This window comes from Neolamprologus brichardi, chromosome 18 (genome assembly GCF_056152115.1).
Source record: "Neolamprologus brichardi isolate AB-2024 chromosome 18, ASM5615211v1, whole genome shotgun sequence".
Lineage (NCBI taxonomy): Eukaryota > Metazoa > Chordata > Actinopteri > Cichliformes > Cichlidae > Neolamprologus > Neolamprologus brichardi.
In genome coordinates this window covers 4,731,423-4,748,299 of record NC_142121.1, presented here as the reverse complement: position 1 = coordinate 4,748,299, position 16,877 = coordinate 4,731,423, and the positions used below count along the sequence as shown (strand labels likewise).

The 16,877-nt window shown below is 42.5% G+C and overlaps 1 protein-coding gene across 1 annotated transcript in view; it reads right to left on the bottom strand.

Moving 5' to 3' along the window:
* Positions 1–16,877, bottom strand: part of myo10 (myosin X) — a 163,300-nt gene that overhangs the window by 110,244 nt on the left and 36,179 nt on the right. Inside the window, exon 2 of the mRNA XM_087831244.1 lies at positions 2,671–2,769. Within this exon, the coding sequence (XP_087687370.1) occupies positions 2,671–2,769 (99 nt within the window). The remainder of the gene's footprint in view (positions 1–2,670; positions 2,770–16,877) is intronic.

The following is a 16,877-nucleotide window of genomic DNA, read 5'->3' as shown; positions in this document are numbered from 1 at the left end:
AAAACCATCACAATTCATCCTCAGGGGAGCATGAATGGTGGCACTAAAAAAAACAAATAACAAACCAAAGTGTCTCCTATATCTGTAGGATCTGTCTGATCCACGGATAGCTTTGTTAAGGTTTCGTGCTAATTTATCATGTAGATGTGGAAAAGCAGAGATTTTTCACTCAGTAAGAGAAAACTTTGACCTGCTGGAAACACATTACAAGAACGCCAGGTTCACGTGGACTCCTGCGGCGACCGATGTAAAGAGAGACAGACCCCTCCATCCTCTAGTTGACATTTTTTACTGTGGTGAGGAGAGTCATTAGCTTCAGTGGACGGCAGGTCTAACAGACTCTCTGAACGAGCAGAGGCCAGGAGATAAGAATGCCTTAATCTGCCAGTAAATCTTCAGGACAATACTTCAGCTCAACATGACCCTAAATCCCTCAGCACTCACATTTAGCGGCTGTCCTCTGGTAGTGACCCTCTGCTGCTCACTGGCTACACAGGAAGTCTTTGTTAAAGCTGTCAGCACAGGAGGCTAGTGCAGAGTAAATCCACCCAAACAGCTTGCACAGGTTATTGTTTGTTGGCCTGATTTTAAAGGCTTTGGTTGAACAGGAGAATAGGTGGCGGTGGAACTCACTGAAGCACAAACATGTGGAAGACTGCAGATATTAAACATCCCGGACTCTTTCGATTCCTAAAAAGGTTCCTCTATAATGACTCTGTGACCCACTGTTTGGCTTGTTAGGGTTTAGTTTAGACAAGCCCACCTTTTTCTCTTTTTCTTAAGCATTTTTTGTTCTCCAGATTTTTCTTCAGGTGTTTTTTGCAGTTTCACTTTCCCACACTTGCGTGAGTTCAGTGAAATGACAAATCATTTAGTTCTTCTCCTGCTGCTGGTTCTGGTTAGAACTACCAGTGTAGAAAGACTGTAAGCAGTTTCAGTTTAAGCGTGTCCGAGGGACGAGAAGCTTCTTGAAAAAAAGCTGACATACCTGAACTACCTGGTCAATGATTCAGCTAACAGAAGACAGAAAGTTCCCGTCAAGTTAGTTATCACTGACGCAATGTCAGTTATCCGAACCACCACAACTGGCTATGATCAAGCTCCTCACCTTATCTCTTTATCACTGTTGATATTGCACCAGTCCATCTATCAGTCTCCCACTTGTCCAAAAAGCCCACCCCAAATAAGCTGGATCTGAGCTCCTGTAGGCAAACGTCCTGCAGGATGGGCTGTTGGTGGCTGGTGCAATGTGGATTGGGTAATGATCAGTTGCCAAACTTGGCATTAGGGAAATAGAGTAAGTGTTCCAAATAATGGCGTGACCGATGTCTCCACACCAACATGTGGACATCAGCCATAAGAAGTTGTCTCAGTTTGCAAGCTGTAGTTCAGTTACTCAAACAATCATACAATTGAATTCATTCATCTGCCAACGCAACGTCCTAAAACACAGGTGTCGAACTCCAGGTTTTAGATGTGTCCTTGATCCAACACAGCTGATTCAAACAGCTAAATTACCTCCTCAACATGTCTTGAAGTTCTCCAGATGCCTGCTAATGAACCAACCATTTGATTCAGGTGTGTTGACCCAGGGTGAGATCTAAAACCTGCAGGACACCGGCCCTCGAGACCTGGAGTTCGTCACCCCTGTCCTAAAAGGTACCTTCACATTAACCAATGTATCCCATCCCAACTAATACGACAAACAATGAAAACAATCGTAGGGTCTACTTTTTGTTTCGATCTGCCTATATAAAGAAACACAACAGAAAGTTGGTTAGACACCCAGAAATCCAGATGAGAACAGAGGTGTGACTATCTACAGGAAGCCAGCCAAATGCTGCTCTTACATGTGATCTGGTTTGTTGACACCACATGATGCTGGCACCTTTGGCTGTCTTTAAAGTGATTACTTTAATGTTTGGAGTCAATAGACCACCACTGTGTGTAGAAACCAACTTTTTGGGTACTCGTGACACTTCAGTCCAAATCTATGGAACAAAAGAGCTCACAGAAGATGTTTTCAAATCTAACGTCAAAACCTCCTTGATTGATTAAGGCATGTTAATTCTTGATAATCAACCCAAAACAATGTAAACCCAGTTCCATCTGCCCTACATCCTCCATATCCACTGTTTTGAAAACATGTGGATCAAAGATGTTATGCAGAGCCATATGGAGTTTAGGGGATTTTGAGCTTATCCCAAATTATGGGAAGATCTCGCTAAGCCTGGGCTTTCTTATCAGCAACAGAACAGGTGTGGGAAAGATGGGAATGTTTCTCGTCTGCTAAGCAAACAGGCCTACCTGCTTTTTAACGATGTGCTATTTTACTACATCCAAATTTAATGTTAAGTTTAAGCAAATTGGGCCAAAAAGGTCATTCTACCTGTTGTGTTTTGTGAGTTTTTGCTCCCTTGATGCACTTTACACCTCTTCATATTTTAAAAGTACTACACAGGTCATCTAACTTGTGTTTAAACACTGGATCTCCGGGCCAATCTTTGACAAATGAGAGTAGCAGGGAACCACCACTGCTAAAGAAGGTGATATAAAGAGGTCCAGCTAAACTTATACATGTTCATTATGGGAGTAAGTCTGCTAAGAGAAGCTCATTATTTGGCACTAACAGTCAGTTACATGAGTGTTACCTGCTACAGTTGTTCTTACCTGGCCATAGTCAGTGGCAAAGACAACAACACCTCCGGAGCAAGAGGACACGGTGCTGGGAAGGAACTGCTCATCCTCCCGTAACCACACCCGGTCACCCTGCAGAGAAAGAAGAAAAGTTTGCTGAAGACTCTGAATCAAAATATGACATTTATACATTAGTCTCTAAACAATTAATCAGTGATTTTCTGTCATCAATGATATTGCATGAATGGGACCATTATATACAACATACTACATTTCTTTTTTTAAACTGATAATTTACAAAGCAAAGGGCATCTTAATTTGTTGTTGACTCTCAACAGATCCTAACCACACCTATGCTATTACTGCATAACAGAATTATCTAAATAACTGAATTAAAACCCAAGAAACTGCTTCATGTAACCTAAAAACATTAGAACTCTCTCCTTTTAAATTATTTCACTTTTAGGTTTCAGATCAATCCAATCTTGTGACTCTACACAATAGGGCTGCCACAAACGATTATTTTGATAGTCGACTAGTCACCGATTAGTCGACTAATCAGATCATCATCCATTGGACGTAAAACGTACAGCTTATTGCACCAGCAGCATCTGCTCTTATATAACTATCATTAGCTTACAGCTTTAAGTGTTTAAGGTATGTGCTAAGTAAAAATAAAGACAAGATGATAGTTTGTTAAATTTTAATGAAATTTGCAGATTGTTTCGGTGAAGTTTAATAAACTCCTTGCTATCTAAAATATAACAGGACACGGAGTATATTTTCGAGCATCTCTTTAATCTCAGCCAAACCGATTTACTCAGGAACAAATAAAATACTTAAAAAAAGCCAAACAATAACATTTTTAAGTTATCTAAGTGACTTATATATCATGTTTAACCTGAGTAGCGAAAGACAGCAGTGGGTTTGACAACGATTTGCGGGAGTCCGGTGTTCTCACGGCTCTAGTGAGCCTAGCCCCCGGCTAGCTATCAAGCTAGTGGGTAACAGACGTCTCTGAAAACGTCGGAGCGCTTTTGAAAATATGTGGTGTCTTGATAAACTGAGCAGATATTTGAGGTTTACACAGCAACATTCTCGCCTGAAAATATGTTAAACGTTTATTTTGTGACCCAGAAAGAATAATAAGAGTAATATTAAAACTAACTAGCTGCCGCCATTGTTGGAAACTGAGCTGGGCTGCGCTATGAATTCTGGGACACAGCTACTTCTTCTTCGGGGTTTAACGGCAGCTGGCATCTTTGTACATGCAGTGCTGCCATCTTCTGTTTCAGTCCGTTATTACACTCTTAAATCCTGCTACTTATTCCTGCGTCTTTTGGGATCTTACAAAGCTTCAAACGACGCGTCGACTATTAAATCAGTCGTCGACGATTTTGATAGTCGACGTAATCGTGACTAGTCGACTAATCGTGGCAGCCCTACTACACAACAACGCTAACTGAGTAATGGGATCCACTTCTGCGTCTAGTTTTTCTAGAAATCTCAGGGAGACAGAGAAACATAACTTTATGACAGTATTTAAATAGACAATTTCAGAGGTGGTGCTGTTGGTATATTTTGTCCTTTGCTAAAGACACAGGCTTTCATGTTGCCACGGCATGACCTTTCTCTGACCAAAAGCAGAGTCTCTGCTTTCATGAAACCACGGTAAGCTGTGCAGTGTTTAGTTTCAGAGGTCTCCACCTGCCGTCACCCAGGAGGCCAGTAAAGCTGCATGTTTATTGATGCTTTTGAGCGAGGAGTTCCTGAGAGGACTTTAATACCGACTGACCAGTAAGTTTACTGCCACTGGTTTCTACAGCGTTTCTCCTTCAGGTTCACAGCTGGATATGAAATGACTAGAATTCCCCTACTCTTTTGTGTTTGTGGAGGATTAGCAGGGAATCTGTGGAATTTACAGGAGGAGGTCTGATTCTTAACTGCATGTTTAGACGGTTGAAACTTCGTTTGAATCGTTCTTTTGGCTTTGGAAACCTTTAAAAATAATAGCTTCACATCAAGAAAAGCTTTAGTTCTGACAGTGCAGATCATTGATGGATTCGTTTGTTTGATAGGACAGTTTCAGACTAGAAACCGGCCTCCCTGAAATACGACTGAGCTACAGAATCGAGGGGCCCTTCGAGTGGATTCCCTCCTAATCGCATAGCCACATGTGCTGTTGTTCATTAGCGTGACAGGCTAATGCTAATGGCAAAAACAAGCTCTGCACTTCACTGAGATGCCCCTCCTCTCTCCGAGCTAGACATACATGTGACCTTTGACCCGTGGGCCCTCACTCAGACAGAGCTGTCCTGGTGCAGCAGAGAGGGGCACCTGGGTGGGAAAATGTTAGCAGATGAATGAATGACTGTGGAGTAAAACGTGCACACACAGAGTAAAGCTCAGGGCTGCAGTGTCAGCAGCAGATCAGAGGGGTGCTGCGTGTTGTTCTAAACCCCTGACCGCTCCTCTGTGCCGAGGGAAGCGGCACAGTTCAAACGGTCCTGGGATCTCCTGGTGAGATATAAATGTGGCAGTCAGAGGGAAGTCTTACAGAGAAACTGCTCGTCATTCTTTACTTTGTTTGGCAAATTATGAATGAAACCGTTGTTATATGAAGTCCTCAATTTTGTCTTTGTTTCAGTTGCTAGTTTTTCGTTTTTGCATTCCTTGCTTCTTTGGTTTTGTCTGCCGTGTTATTCAGACCTGCTTAAATGACCGAACAAAAGGTAAGAAGGAGAAGAGGAAGGTCCCAAGTGTTTAAGATGCTTTTCTGCTGACCACCTGAATATTCTCCTCCTGTTTAACCGTCTGAATGAACTTTTCCTCTCACTGTTGTGTTGAAAGAAGTCGTCTCCACATGAAGATACAAATCTATTTTGATATCTTCATCAGAAGATCGTCTACAGGCCTCAGAATATCCCGGCTTACATGAGGACCTAGAGTTTACCGTTGTTCTCACATTATATTTAACCAGGCCTGTTACCAGTGTTGGGAAGGTTACTTTTAAAATGTATTCCATTACAGATTACATGCCCCAAAATGTATTCTGTAACGTATTCCGTTACGTTACTCAATGAGAGTAACGTATTCTGAATACTTTGGATTACTTAATATATTATCATGCTGTTTACAACTACGTGAATGTACTATTGCTGTGATTTATTACTGTTACGTAGTAAAGGGACCTCTGGCTAATACGGTGGGTTCTGTGTCGGCTCGTAGCTGAAAACTAGCTTTACTTTGTTGTCTGGGTCAACTTTGCTAGCAGAGACAGAGAGAGGCGTTGAAAGGCTGCTCCAACAGAACTTATTGTTTTGGAGGAAAACACGAACACGGTGCACAGTCGAGTCTTAATAGCTTACTTACAACTGGGCTCGTCAGGCTCTCTTCTTGGCTGCAGTGGTTATTATTATATTTACATGCTTCCAGCTCCCGTTTTTGCTCGATGACAGCTCGTACTTTTCCTTTTTCTCCCTCCCTCGCTCACAGACACATAACGGGTATGGCAGTCCATTCTCCCTGCAGCACGGACTACACTGCCCATGATGCTACATTCTTTAGAGCTATACCTGTAGCATTCTGCCTGTTAGCTTAGCACAACAACAACAAAAAGGCCTCTCTCACCCAGGAAACACGCAGAGAGAGCGTCACCCTGTAACCATGGCAACCGTAACGCTGCCGCCTGGAACAACAGAACGTAGCTGTCAAACAAAACCCAAACAGTCCTGACCCGCCACAATATGAAACAGGGAAGTACCGCCGTGTAATCCATTTATTTCAACAAAGTAACTGTATTCTAAATACCACCTTTTTAAACGGTAACTGTAACGGAATACAGTTACTCATATTTTGTATTTTAAATACGTAACGGCGGTACATGTATTCCGTTACTCCCCAACACTGTCTGTTACTAATGATCGTGATTTATAAATCAGCCTCTCTCCCATCGCACCATGTATCTATATCCCCTTTCTGTTTTTTAAAATGTTCATTTACCGGGTTGGGTTCATGTTATGAATGAACACATTTTAACCCCAAACCATGACCCTCACGATTCCTGAACTTAACCAAACTACAAGTGAAAGCGAAATTAAGCGAGTGAAACAAAGGCAAAACACAGATGAGAGCTCTGAACAGAGGCTGGACAGACAGTGGCGTCGGATTCTTTGGTGCTTCAGAAAAGAACCGAACAAAGGAAGGTGCTCCATTGTAACACGCACAAAGAGAAGGAGTGTGCTGTTTACCAGCCCGGGACATATGGACATTCCTGGTGTGCACCAGCACGGGAATCTGATCCTCGCACCGAGTTTGGAGGTAGAAAGCAAAAGGAGGGTCTCCTTCCACCCAATGGCACACTTTTCAAGGCTCTTTTACCTCCAAAGACACCCCCACCCCACCTCACCCCCAAATATACACATACATTCACTTTGTTTGTCCATCCTCTCTCTGCTGAGAGAAGAAAAAGAGGCATCCAGCACACATCTTATTATCCTTTCTCTCCCACCCCTCTTAATCTTCTCTGTATCTCCTCCTCCCTGAACTCTATTATCCCTACATGAACAAACACACACCACCACCACCACCACCACCACCACCACCACCACCACCACCACCACGACGGATCTGGGCCAGAAGACTCCGCTTCACCTCTTCTCCGTCATTCATCACCACTGATTGCCTGAACCTTGAACATCAAAGATCTCGTTGGTACTTTCCAAAGGAACGAAGAAATTAAGGACCTGAAGTTGCATCTGTTAATGGATGAAAACCACAAAGAGTTAAAGGCTAGTAAACCTAGCAAATCACTCAAGAAGCACGTACCACGCTGCACAAAGCTTCAGTAACTGATATAAGGTGGGCTGGTTAAAGGGAAAATGGTCAAAAGTTAAGTGTATAATGCATATTTTTACTAGATTAGATCAAGTAGGCAGAGCAGAGGTTTCTCAGACGGCTGCACAGAAGAGAGGAAAACTGTTCAGGCCAAACGTGTAACAGACATTTGGTGATTACATGTAAAGTCTTCCAAACACATGACTCAATGCAAACAAACAAAAAAATCACTTCACACACTGATGTGCAAGCCTTTCAGCTGAAATTATTCCACAGACTGTAGAGTAGGGCTGCCACAAACGATTATTTTGATAGTCGACTAGTCACCGATTATTTTTGCGATTAGTCGACTAATCAGATCATCATCCATTGAAGTAAAACGTACAGCTTATTGCACCAGCAGCATCTGCTCTTATATAACTATCATTAGCTTACAGCTTTAAGTGTTTAAGGTATGTGCTAACTAAAAATAAAGACAAGATGATAGTTTATTAAATTTTAATGAAATTTGCAGATTGTTTCGGTGAAGTTTAATAAACTCCTTGCTATCTAAAATATAACAGGACACCGGAGTAAATTCTCGAGCATCTCACACTTCTGATAATCAGCTGTCTGCTTGACGTTTATTCAGCTGTGTAAAAACTATAACTTTAATTTCAGCCAAACTGATTTACTCAGGAACAAATAAAATACTGAAAAAAACCAAACAATAAAATTTTTAAGTTATCTAAGTGACTTATATATCATGTTTAACCTGAGTAGTGAAAGACGGCGGTGGGTTTGAAAACGATTTGCGGGAGTCCGGTGCTCTCACGGCTCTAGTTAGCCTAGCTCCCGGCTAGCTATCGAGCTAGTGGCTAACAGACGTCTCCGAAAACGTCGGAGCGCTTTTGAAAATATGTGGTGTCTTGATAAACTGAGCAGATATTTGAGGTTTACACAGCTACATTCTCACCTGAAAATATGTTAAACGTTTATTTTGTGACCCAGAAAGAATAATAAGAGTAATATTAAAACTAACTAGCTGCCGCCATTGTTGGAAACTGAGCTGGGCTGCGCTATGAATTCTGGGACAGAGCTTCTTCTTCTTCTTCGGGGTTTAACGGCAGCTGGCATCCTTGTACATGCAGTGCTGCCATCTTCTGTTTCAGTCCGTTATTACACTCTTAAATCCTACTACTTATTCCTGCGTCTTTTGTGATCTTACAAAGCTTCAAACGACGCGTCGACTATTAAATCAGTCGTCGACGATTTTGATAGTCGACGATTTTGATAGTCGACGTAATCGTGACTAGTCGACTAATCGTGGCAGCCCTACTGTAGAGTCTCCTTATACCGCCAATAATCACAAATAAATCACACGCTTATCATCGCCAATTAAAGGACAATCAAAGCAGTAAAGCTCAACTTCAATGAGGAGAGAGAACAAAAGAGGAAACATTTGAAAAAGATGTTACTGTTAAATGATTCTGCCCATCGGTCATACTTTAGAAATGAATAATTCCTCATTGTTAGGAACAAGTTTAAACACATCATTAACAGGTTAAAACGCCAGCATTATTTACAGTACATAGAACATTACTGCGTTTCATCTTGTGGCGTTCATCAGGGTCACAACTGAAGCCAAACACACTGGTCTAGCAATAAAGAGTTCTGAGCTCTTTAAAATGAACTCGTGATTCGATGACAGAGCATCAGTACCTGATAAGAGCACAACATGTGTTCCTGGTCTGTTGCAAAATGAGTTCTTATAAACCATTTTCCCTAAAATCATTTTTTTACAGACATGTAGTGAATCAGTTTCTTCTAATTAACCTTTCTTCAGGATCCAACCAATGGTCCAGATACCACAAAACGACGTCAAATTATAAAGAAAGTTCTGTCGTCTGAGTCGGAGAAATTTCAGCTCGTAAAAGCTTTGGAAACCACATCAACACAAAACCACCGGCCAAAATGAGGAAAAGTGAGACACCTGTACAAATCTGCAGTTACACTAATTTTCTATCACCACATTGACATGAAAGAAAGCGGGGCCTCGCCGAGCTAATGTCAACACACGAGCTGGGAAACGCTTGAGAGTCTCGACTGGGACTGGGAGCTGCGGATCAAAGCCCAGCTGTTACACCAGAAAGACCTCTGAGCCCCTCGGTCCAGCTAAACCTGAATAAACTCTCTCACACAGCGGACTCAGAGGTGTCCGAGTATGACTGGTATGAACAGGCAGGATAATTACAGTGGGAAAGAAGCTGCTGAAGAATTATGTTGGATGCCCCCTTACACCAGATGCATGGTTTTAGTGTTTTTGCAGGCTGTCTTATCCTATCAGATTAAAAATAATATATATAATAGTGAGATTCAACCTTCTATTTTAGAGCTTTATCCATCCTCCAACGTTTAATACCTTCTGTAAGCATGTTGGACGCATGTCTCAGTTATCCAGGGAGATGCTCTTTTCTGGCTGTTATCTCAATCCTGACACCTCCTCCCGGCCGGAGCCAAAACACCAACAAACCTCCCACCCTGAAAGCTCTGGGAGTAGAATTGAAGCAGTCATCCATCTCCTGCGTGTATTTTCCCTGCGTAACCTCGACATGTGTGGCTAATATTCTCCCAGCAGGGAGCTGGGGAGGAGGGGGGGCGAGGATATGTTCGGGGCTGGGAGCGTTCATACGCCATCGGTGTCGGGAATGAGCAGCTGCCTTGTTTGGGAGATTCCACTTCCTCTCCGACAACAAACCGAGTCTTGTGCTCGACCACAGCTACCCCCTCTATCAGCGCCGTCAATGCAAAAGCCTGTGAGGCTTTTTCTTTATCTTTTCGCGAGCATTAAAACTTTGGCTCAACACAACTGCTGGTATGTTCTCTGGAAGATGACCCGCCACTGCTCCTGCAAACAAACGCCACTATTTTCTTCCATCTTCATTTATTCCTCTGACGTTCGACTGCTGTTAACAAATAAGTAGCATAAATGAAAAGCCCGCCTTTACACGTATGTGTCTGTAAACGAGGAAGCAGCAGTCCAGTTGTTTTCTAAAAGAATCCGTGCAATGCGTTGCTGCTGCTGAACTTTGACCTCGTCTACACCAGTTGTTCTGAGACCAGGCACATCTCCAACAGCTGCAGTCCTCCATCAATGTTTGTAGTGAATCTATCCTACCACAGTACCACAGTATTCCTTCAGTCAACTCTGAAGCTCTAAAGAGAACTCAACGTTAGCCACTCGTGACAGTATACGGCTGACAGGCCGCTCAAACACCTGGTTAGAAACTGCCATATCATAGCATCTGCACAAACAAGTACTTTAAACAGGTCGGACTAGAGACACACATACAGACACACCTCAAGGTGAACGCTACACAGTGGATTGCCAAGCAGCAGTTCACCACACAGCAGTGCCTGCATATCTCCACACTCTCACCAGAGGCTGAGCTGCTACAGAACGTGGAGAAATTGTGGCAAGTTGATGTCCTTCCCTACAGAGATTAATCAGGGCTCCATCTGGTCTGACCCTGCTGTATGCTGATGACACAGAGGCCCAGGCTCTTCCAGCAGCCACTGGGCCCAGGCTCCTCTAGCAAGCCACCAACGAGTAAATCGACAGTGACTTCAACGGGCCATCACAAGGAAATACCAATCTCATCATTTTTCAAACAGCTTTAGGAGTTTCCAGAGAGCTCAGTTATATAAACGAAGGTCCGATTGTTTTGATAACTGATCTTTTCAACCATCGTTCCTCAACCTTTTGAAGTCATTTTGACCTGACAAATAACACGGCTTACTCTGTGTTACAGACACCCCAAAAGATTCATGCTTAACTTTTGGAGATGTGAAATGTCCTATTTTATTAGACGCCGTTCAGTTCATCCATACAGCTTATGAATGCTGATAACTGGGCACTCTTTTGGCTCCGCCATCTTTCTATTTTTCACTCTGGTTGACATTCACTGATCTAAGATAGAAGAAAATCTTCATATAAAATTTAGCATCTGACATCTTTTTTTCTTTGCTAACTGAAGAAAAGTGTTCAGGGTCTATACTGAAATGAAGAGTTTCATTTGTTTATCTTTATTTTAGCAGGAAGAGACATTTAGATTAAATCTTTGTTATACAACACAGACCTGGCAAAGCAGCAGCCGTACATCAGTGTCGATATACGATACGACCTCTAATCATCAGAATATGATACAGTCTGCCAAACGGTACTATAATCTTGTCTCCAACCCTCAGTCGTCTCCACCTGCAGATCATCAGGTCCCCTCAGTCAGTCGAGTAGAAGATTATCTGCCCCTTGTTTATACAAGCCCCACATGCTCATCGCACCATCCCCCAAGAAACGAACGACGGGTTAAAGCAAAAAGAAAAGAAAACTGACCCTGGTAATTTTTTAAAGTTCTGCACGACTGCGAATAGGAACAAAGCTGAACAACGGATCAGAAGCGCTGCGTCACGCACCGCTTATCTGAAGTCTAGAAGGCTTATGAACCCGTTTTTGATCTCAACTGTTTGAGCACATGATTCACGAGCACTTGAAACCTCAAAAGCAGGCATGCGGTTTCAAAACCGTACTAAATCTAAATGATTCTCTCATCAGTGCTGAAAACATTATTCTGTGGCTTGAATTTGAATTTTCCACCACCTCACACTCACGCACAGCTATCACTCAAGAGTCAAGATAAACAGTGAGGCTGATCCTGCACCCCGTCTTACTCCGTGATAGTAGGAGATTACAGCAGACGGAGGGCAGGCCCGGACGCTTATTATCACGTCGGCTTTGTGAGAGACGTTGTGCGTCCAGCAGATAGTGAGAATTTCCTGCAATGTGTCGTAGACGGCAGCTCCAGACCTTTTGTTTTGCTTTGTCTTTGGTGTGAGCAACCTGCTGGATGGATTAATTATTAACCGTTAGTGGGAAATACTTTTTACGACTTAGCAACTGTCACACGTTCACGTGATTTTGAATTTGTCTTCAGTTTATCGAGACGTGACATTTAAACTGCTGCTGAGGAAAGCCTCTGAGTGTTCGTCAGCCGAGCTTAACGTGAGACGGGTAAATTGTCTGGAAGTTTCCCCTCCTTGGAGAGTAAATCATGATTTCCACAAAGGTGAAAGTGTTTGATTTTTACGCCACTTCAGGATAAAGTTTATTCTTTTGCAAACCATGTGCTCCCTGTGATGACGGTGAGTTACAAACAATGGAAACAATGCACACCTATACACCGGTGTTTACTGTGAAACTGCTCTCAGGGGGAAGTCCACAAATTGACCTTTAACCTTTGCCAGCACGCGGTGCAGACCAATCACCTCAAAGCGTTTGTGGAGAACCAATCAGCACAAGTTCAGCGGAAGACGTTATTTAGATTTGAAAGGCTGGACACACAGAGCAAGATCAGGGGATTGTGGGAAGCGATTAGCCCGCTGTATTGACTTGCCTGGGAAAGCCTCACAAAGTGTCACACACAGCAAAACAAACACACAAAAACAATCACACGCGATTAAACCCAAGCGCACTGACAGAAATACACACACTCGTCAGCGTGAACTCATTTATCGGATGCACACATTTCACTCACAACTGCAGTAATATCAATAAGCAAACACGTTGTAATGCAAAACACATGCCATAAACTTGCAACCGTGCATTAACTCACACATGCAAACATGCAAATCATACAAATCGCAGATGCACAAACACAACAACTGCATACGCACACACGTACTCTTACATCAACAAATCCAAAGCACACAGTTTTACGACCACGCAAACACAAGATCAGCTAAACATACTAAAAGAATATGCACAACTGAAAATGCATTTGGGAAAATTAGTCTGTCGGAGTCACGAAAAGCTTCACCGGTTAAAGAATTGTCACAAAAAATAAAAAGAGAAAACCAGATGTCATATGGTGAGAGAGGGAATGAACGTAACATCCATGAGTTTGGACTGTGGGAGGATGCTGGAGGACGTGAAAGAATCGCTGCAGACACAAACTACACACAGAAGAAACTATACCATATCAAATATTAAATACACACACACACTGTATGAGGCTGTAAACGTACATTTTTGCTGAAAAAGGCTTCTATGGGGAATGAATCACTTTGCACTTAGTGGCCCAGTTTTCCAGCCATGGAGACTTTCTACGTGATCCAAAAAGCATCATATTTCTGTCATCGTCCCTGCAGCCTTCAGCGCAGCTAAAAATAACAGTTACTTTACATATTGAGTATTTTAAAAGCTTCGGTTTGTTTTTCATTATGCTGACTGGAGACATGTGAAACCAGTTTTCCTTTAACGAGCTTTGATGTTCTTCCATCTTTCTCAAAAAGCAGTCGAATCTCAGCCTATCGTTTAGGGAACGCTCTTGTGTAACTCGCTGAGGATGGAAGTTTACGTTATCAAAGTCTGCTACAAAACTACTTGTTGTTTTTCCTTTTTTTCCCTTTAGCTTCAAGGAAAACTCAATTCACTAGAGTTACAGGAAGTACAGAGTTGCACGGGGAAAATGTAACTGTCTTCTTTGAAGCCACTATATGGACCAAATCTTGGAAATGGTTCAGCGCTGTAAGTGACGTCCCCACCGGTAGCTCGATCAGCGCTGAATACACTCCATCTGTCATAATAACTGCTGCCTTTACATGAGCTCCTTCTTATTGAATTTCCAGTGCTTAATGCACCTTAATTAGACGTTACTTAACCACCCGGCTCAGTGAGCAGCGCCACGTATTACTGCGCCCTGAGCTGAGCGCGTCTGCTGAAGCCTGCGAGTCCTGACACATGACATGTCATTTCTCCTGAGAGCGGAGAAGTTTTATTAAACTTCAACGTGAATAAATTGGGAGCGTGGGATTTTTGCAAGGCGAGTCTGGATGGATGCATATGTAAGGATAAAACTGTTGCACACTGTGTAGAGACACTGCACAGTTATTTATGAGCAGTGTTGGTCAAGTTACTTGAAAAAAGTAATCAGTAACTAATTACTGATTACTTCCCCCAAAAAGTAATCCCATTACTTTACTGATTACTTATTTTCAAAAGTAATTAATTACTTAGTTACTTTTTAAAAACACGATTTACAACCTGAATAGGTGATAAAGTGATAGATCTTTCAGCCCAATTCTACTTTTTCTGCATAATCATCATACAAAATGTAATCAGATGGAAAAGTCTCTTTTTAAAACTTGTTTTATTAGTTTTAATCTTTTAACTTTATGCATCAAGCAAACATTTAATTATGTGTAACATTCTCTGACTGGAAGAAATTAGTTTAATATTTAAACCTATTTTCTGCACATTCCAGCACATAAAATATATATTTTTGTGTGTTTACACTCAGTCTTTCAAATAGATGCAAGTAAAACACAGCAGAAAATAAATAAAGTCAAAGACTAGCGGTCCTGTTGCTCTATTTTCACCTGTAAAGCAGGAGTGGGGTAGGCGGAGGGTTACCCTGGTGCAGGTGTGCAGCGGTCAGTGGAAGAATCCGCGAGTTTCTCTGTGAGTTTCCCATTACGTCGTAGCTACTCGGTGCTTGTTTGGAAGTTTAGGGGTTTTTTTCGCTGTAAAAAGAAGTTTTCTTCCCACGCACAACGGACACTAATGTTTTTGTCACTTTTTATGGAATCAAACTCAAAGTAAGGTCAGTACTTCCACGCTTTAAACGCTGCACGCTCATACTCTCTCTGCACTCGATATATGATCCATTGTTGATCTGCACACAGCTGTTGTCACGAACGTCGCACTCGCTTACGTCACTGTCATGAGACATTCTCGCAAAAAAAATCACGGTTTTAGTAACGCAGCGTTCCTACGGGAAAGTAACGGTAATCTAATTACGGTTTTTGCAACAGTAATCCCTTACTTTACTCGATACTTGAAAAAAGTAATCAGATTACAGTAACGCGTTACTGCCCATCTCTGTTTATGAGTTTAAAGATGTTTTGTTTTCCCATCACAGCCAAATCGCACCCACTCAGACACTGAAAAGCCAAATTCCCGCTTTCCATGGCTTTTGGCTAGCACAGGGGTAAATGGAGCCATGTGTGTGGCCCTGCAGACACATCGTACTGAATATTCTGAAGGTTTTTCCGCAATCCAGTGAAAAGTTGTGTTTTTTCCCCCCCTGGCATCTTTATTCAAACAGGCCATAGATCCAGTTTTGCTCATCTATGACACAAACTTCTTCTCAGTAAAGCGGTTCACTGTCGAGACCTGTGAAGGCTTCAATTGACAGTTCTGAAGCTTTCTGTGTTTACGAGGACAAACAGGCCCGTGCGTTATGGAAGGAAGTCGGAGGTTTCAGAGGCTTTTTCCGGGATAACTAATGTTGATGATCATGATGATGGATAAAGGAGAACTGTGATTATCACACTAAAAAACACACCGACACATGCAGAAGTCTGCACACACACAGGCTCTGCTCGTATATGATCTGTGACCAATTACACAGACATGAGCAGCAGCCATAAAACACACACGGCTCCGCTCGCAGCAGCCAATCGGATGCTGCGAGGAGCTGCTGACTTGACTGAGTTTAGATGATGTTTCTGATTAGATGTTCATGCACCGCAGTAATCAGAGCGCTGGCTGTATTCTGACTCTGATGCTGTGTGGAAAAAAGGCTTTTTGTTTTTATGAGGTGTTTATAGAACTACTACACGCTGCAGTCCTGTTTACAGCACGCTGAGAAATGACCGTAGATGTTTTAGTCACTTGCGTTTTCCTCCAGCGGCCAACTCAAACTCGATCTCACATTATTGTTTTCGTGCCATTTTCACCATTTAAACGAGCCCTCCTGATTTAAACAAACCGTAAAAATCCAAACACTGAATTATAAATCGATGGAGGTGCAGACATTGTGTTGTATACAGTACATCGTTTGATTGTCTTGATGCATTCTCAATCATCCAGGAAAATAAATCTCCAAAAGTTGATTCTGTTCATCTGGACGTAGCGTTTTCTGGGAGAAACGTTTCGTCATCATCCAACTGACTTCTTCAGTCTCAGCTGACTGCAGGTTTCAAGCTTATAAACAGTACATTTGCATAATGACTGAAACCAGCCCACTGAAGGAACAATGGGCTGTGAGGTCCGTTCCTTGATTATTAATATGCAAACTGTCCAACTGACCATTGATCAATAGCCATGAGTACCATTCACAGAGAGTTGGGGAATGGCTGCAATCACAGCATTGTATGATGGCGAAAGATGGACCCTTAGGCCCCCTCCTCGATTCAGAGATGGTCTTTCCCTTTTCACGTAAATGGCCTCCTTGACTCTGCGCTCAAACCAGCGTTCCTCCCTGTCCAGGATGTTACATCCTCATCCTTGAAAGAGTGTCCACTAGCCTGTAACCTACAGGCTAGTGTCCACTACAGGTCTGAATATTCTGGCTAGTGGACTAGCC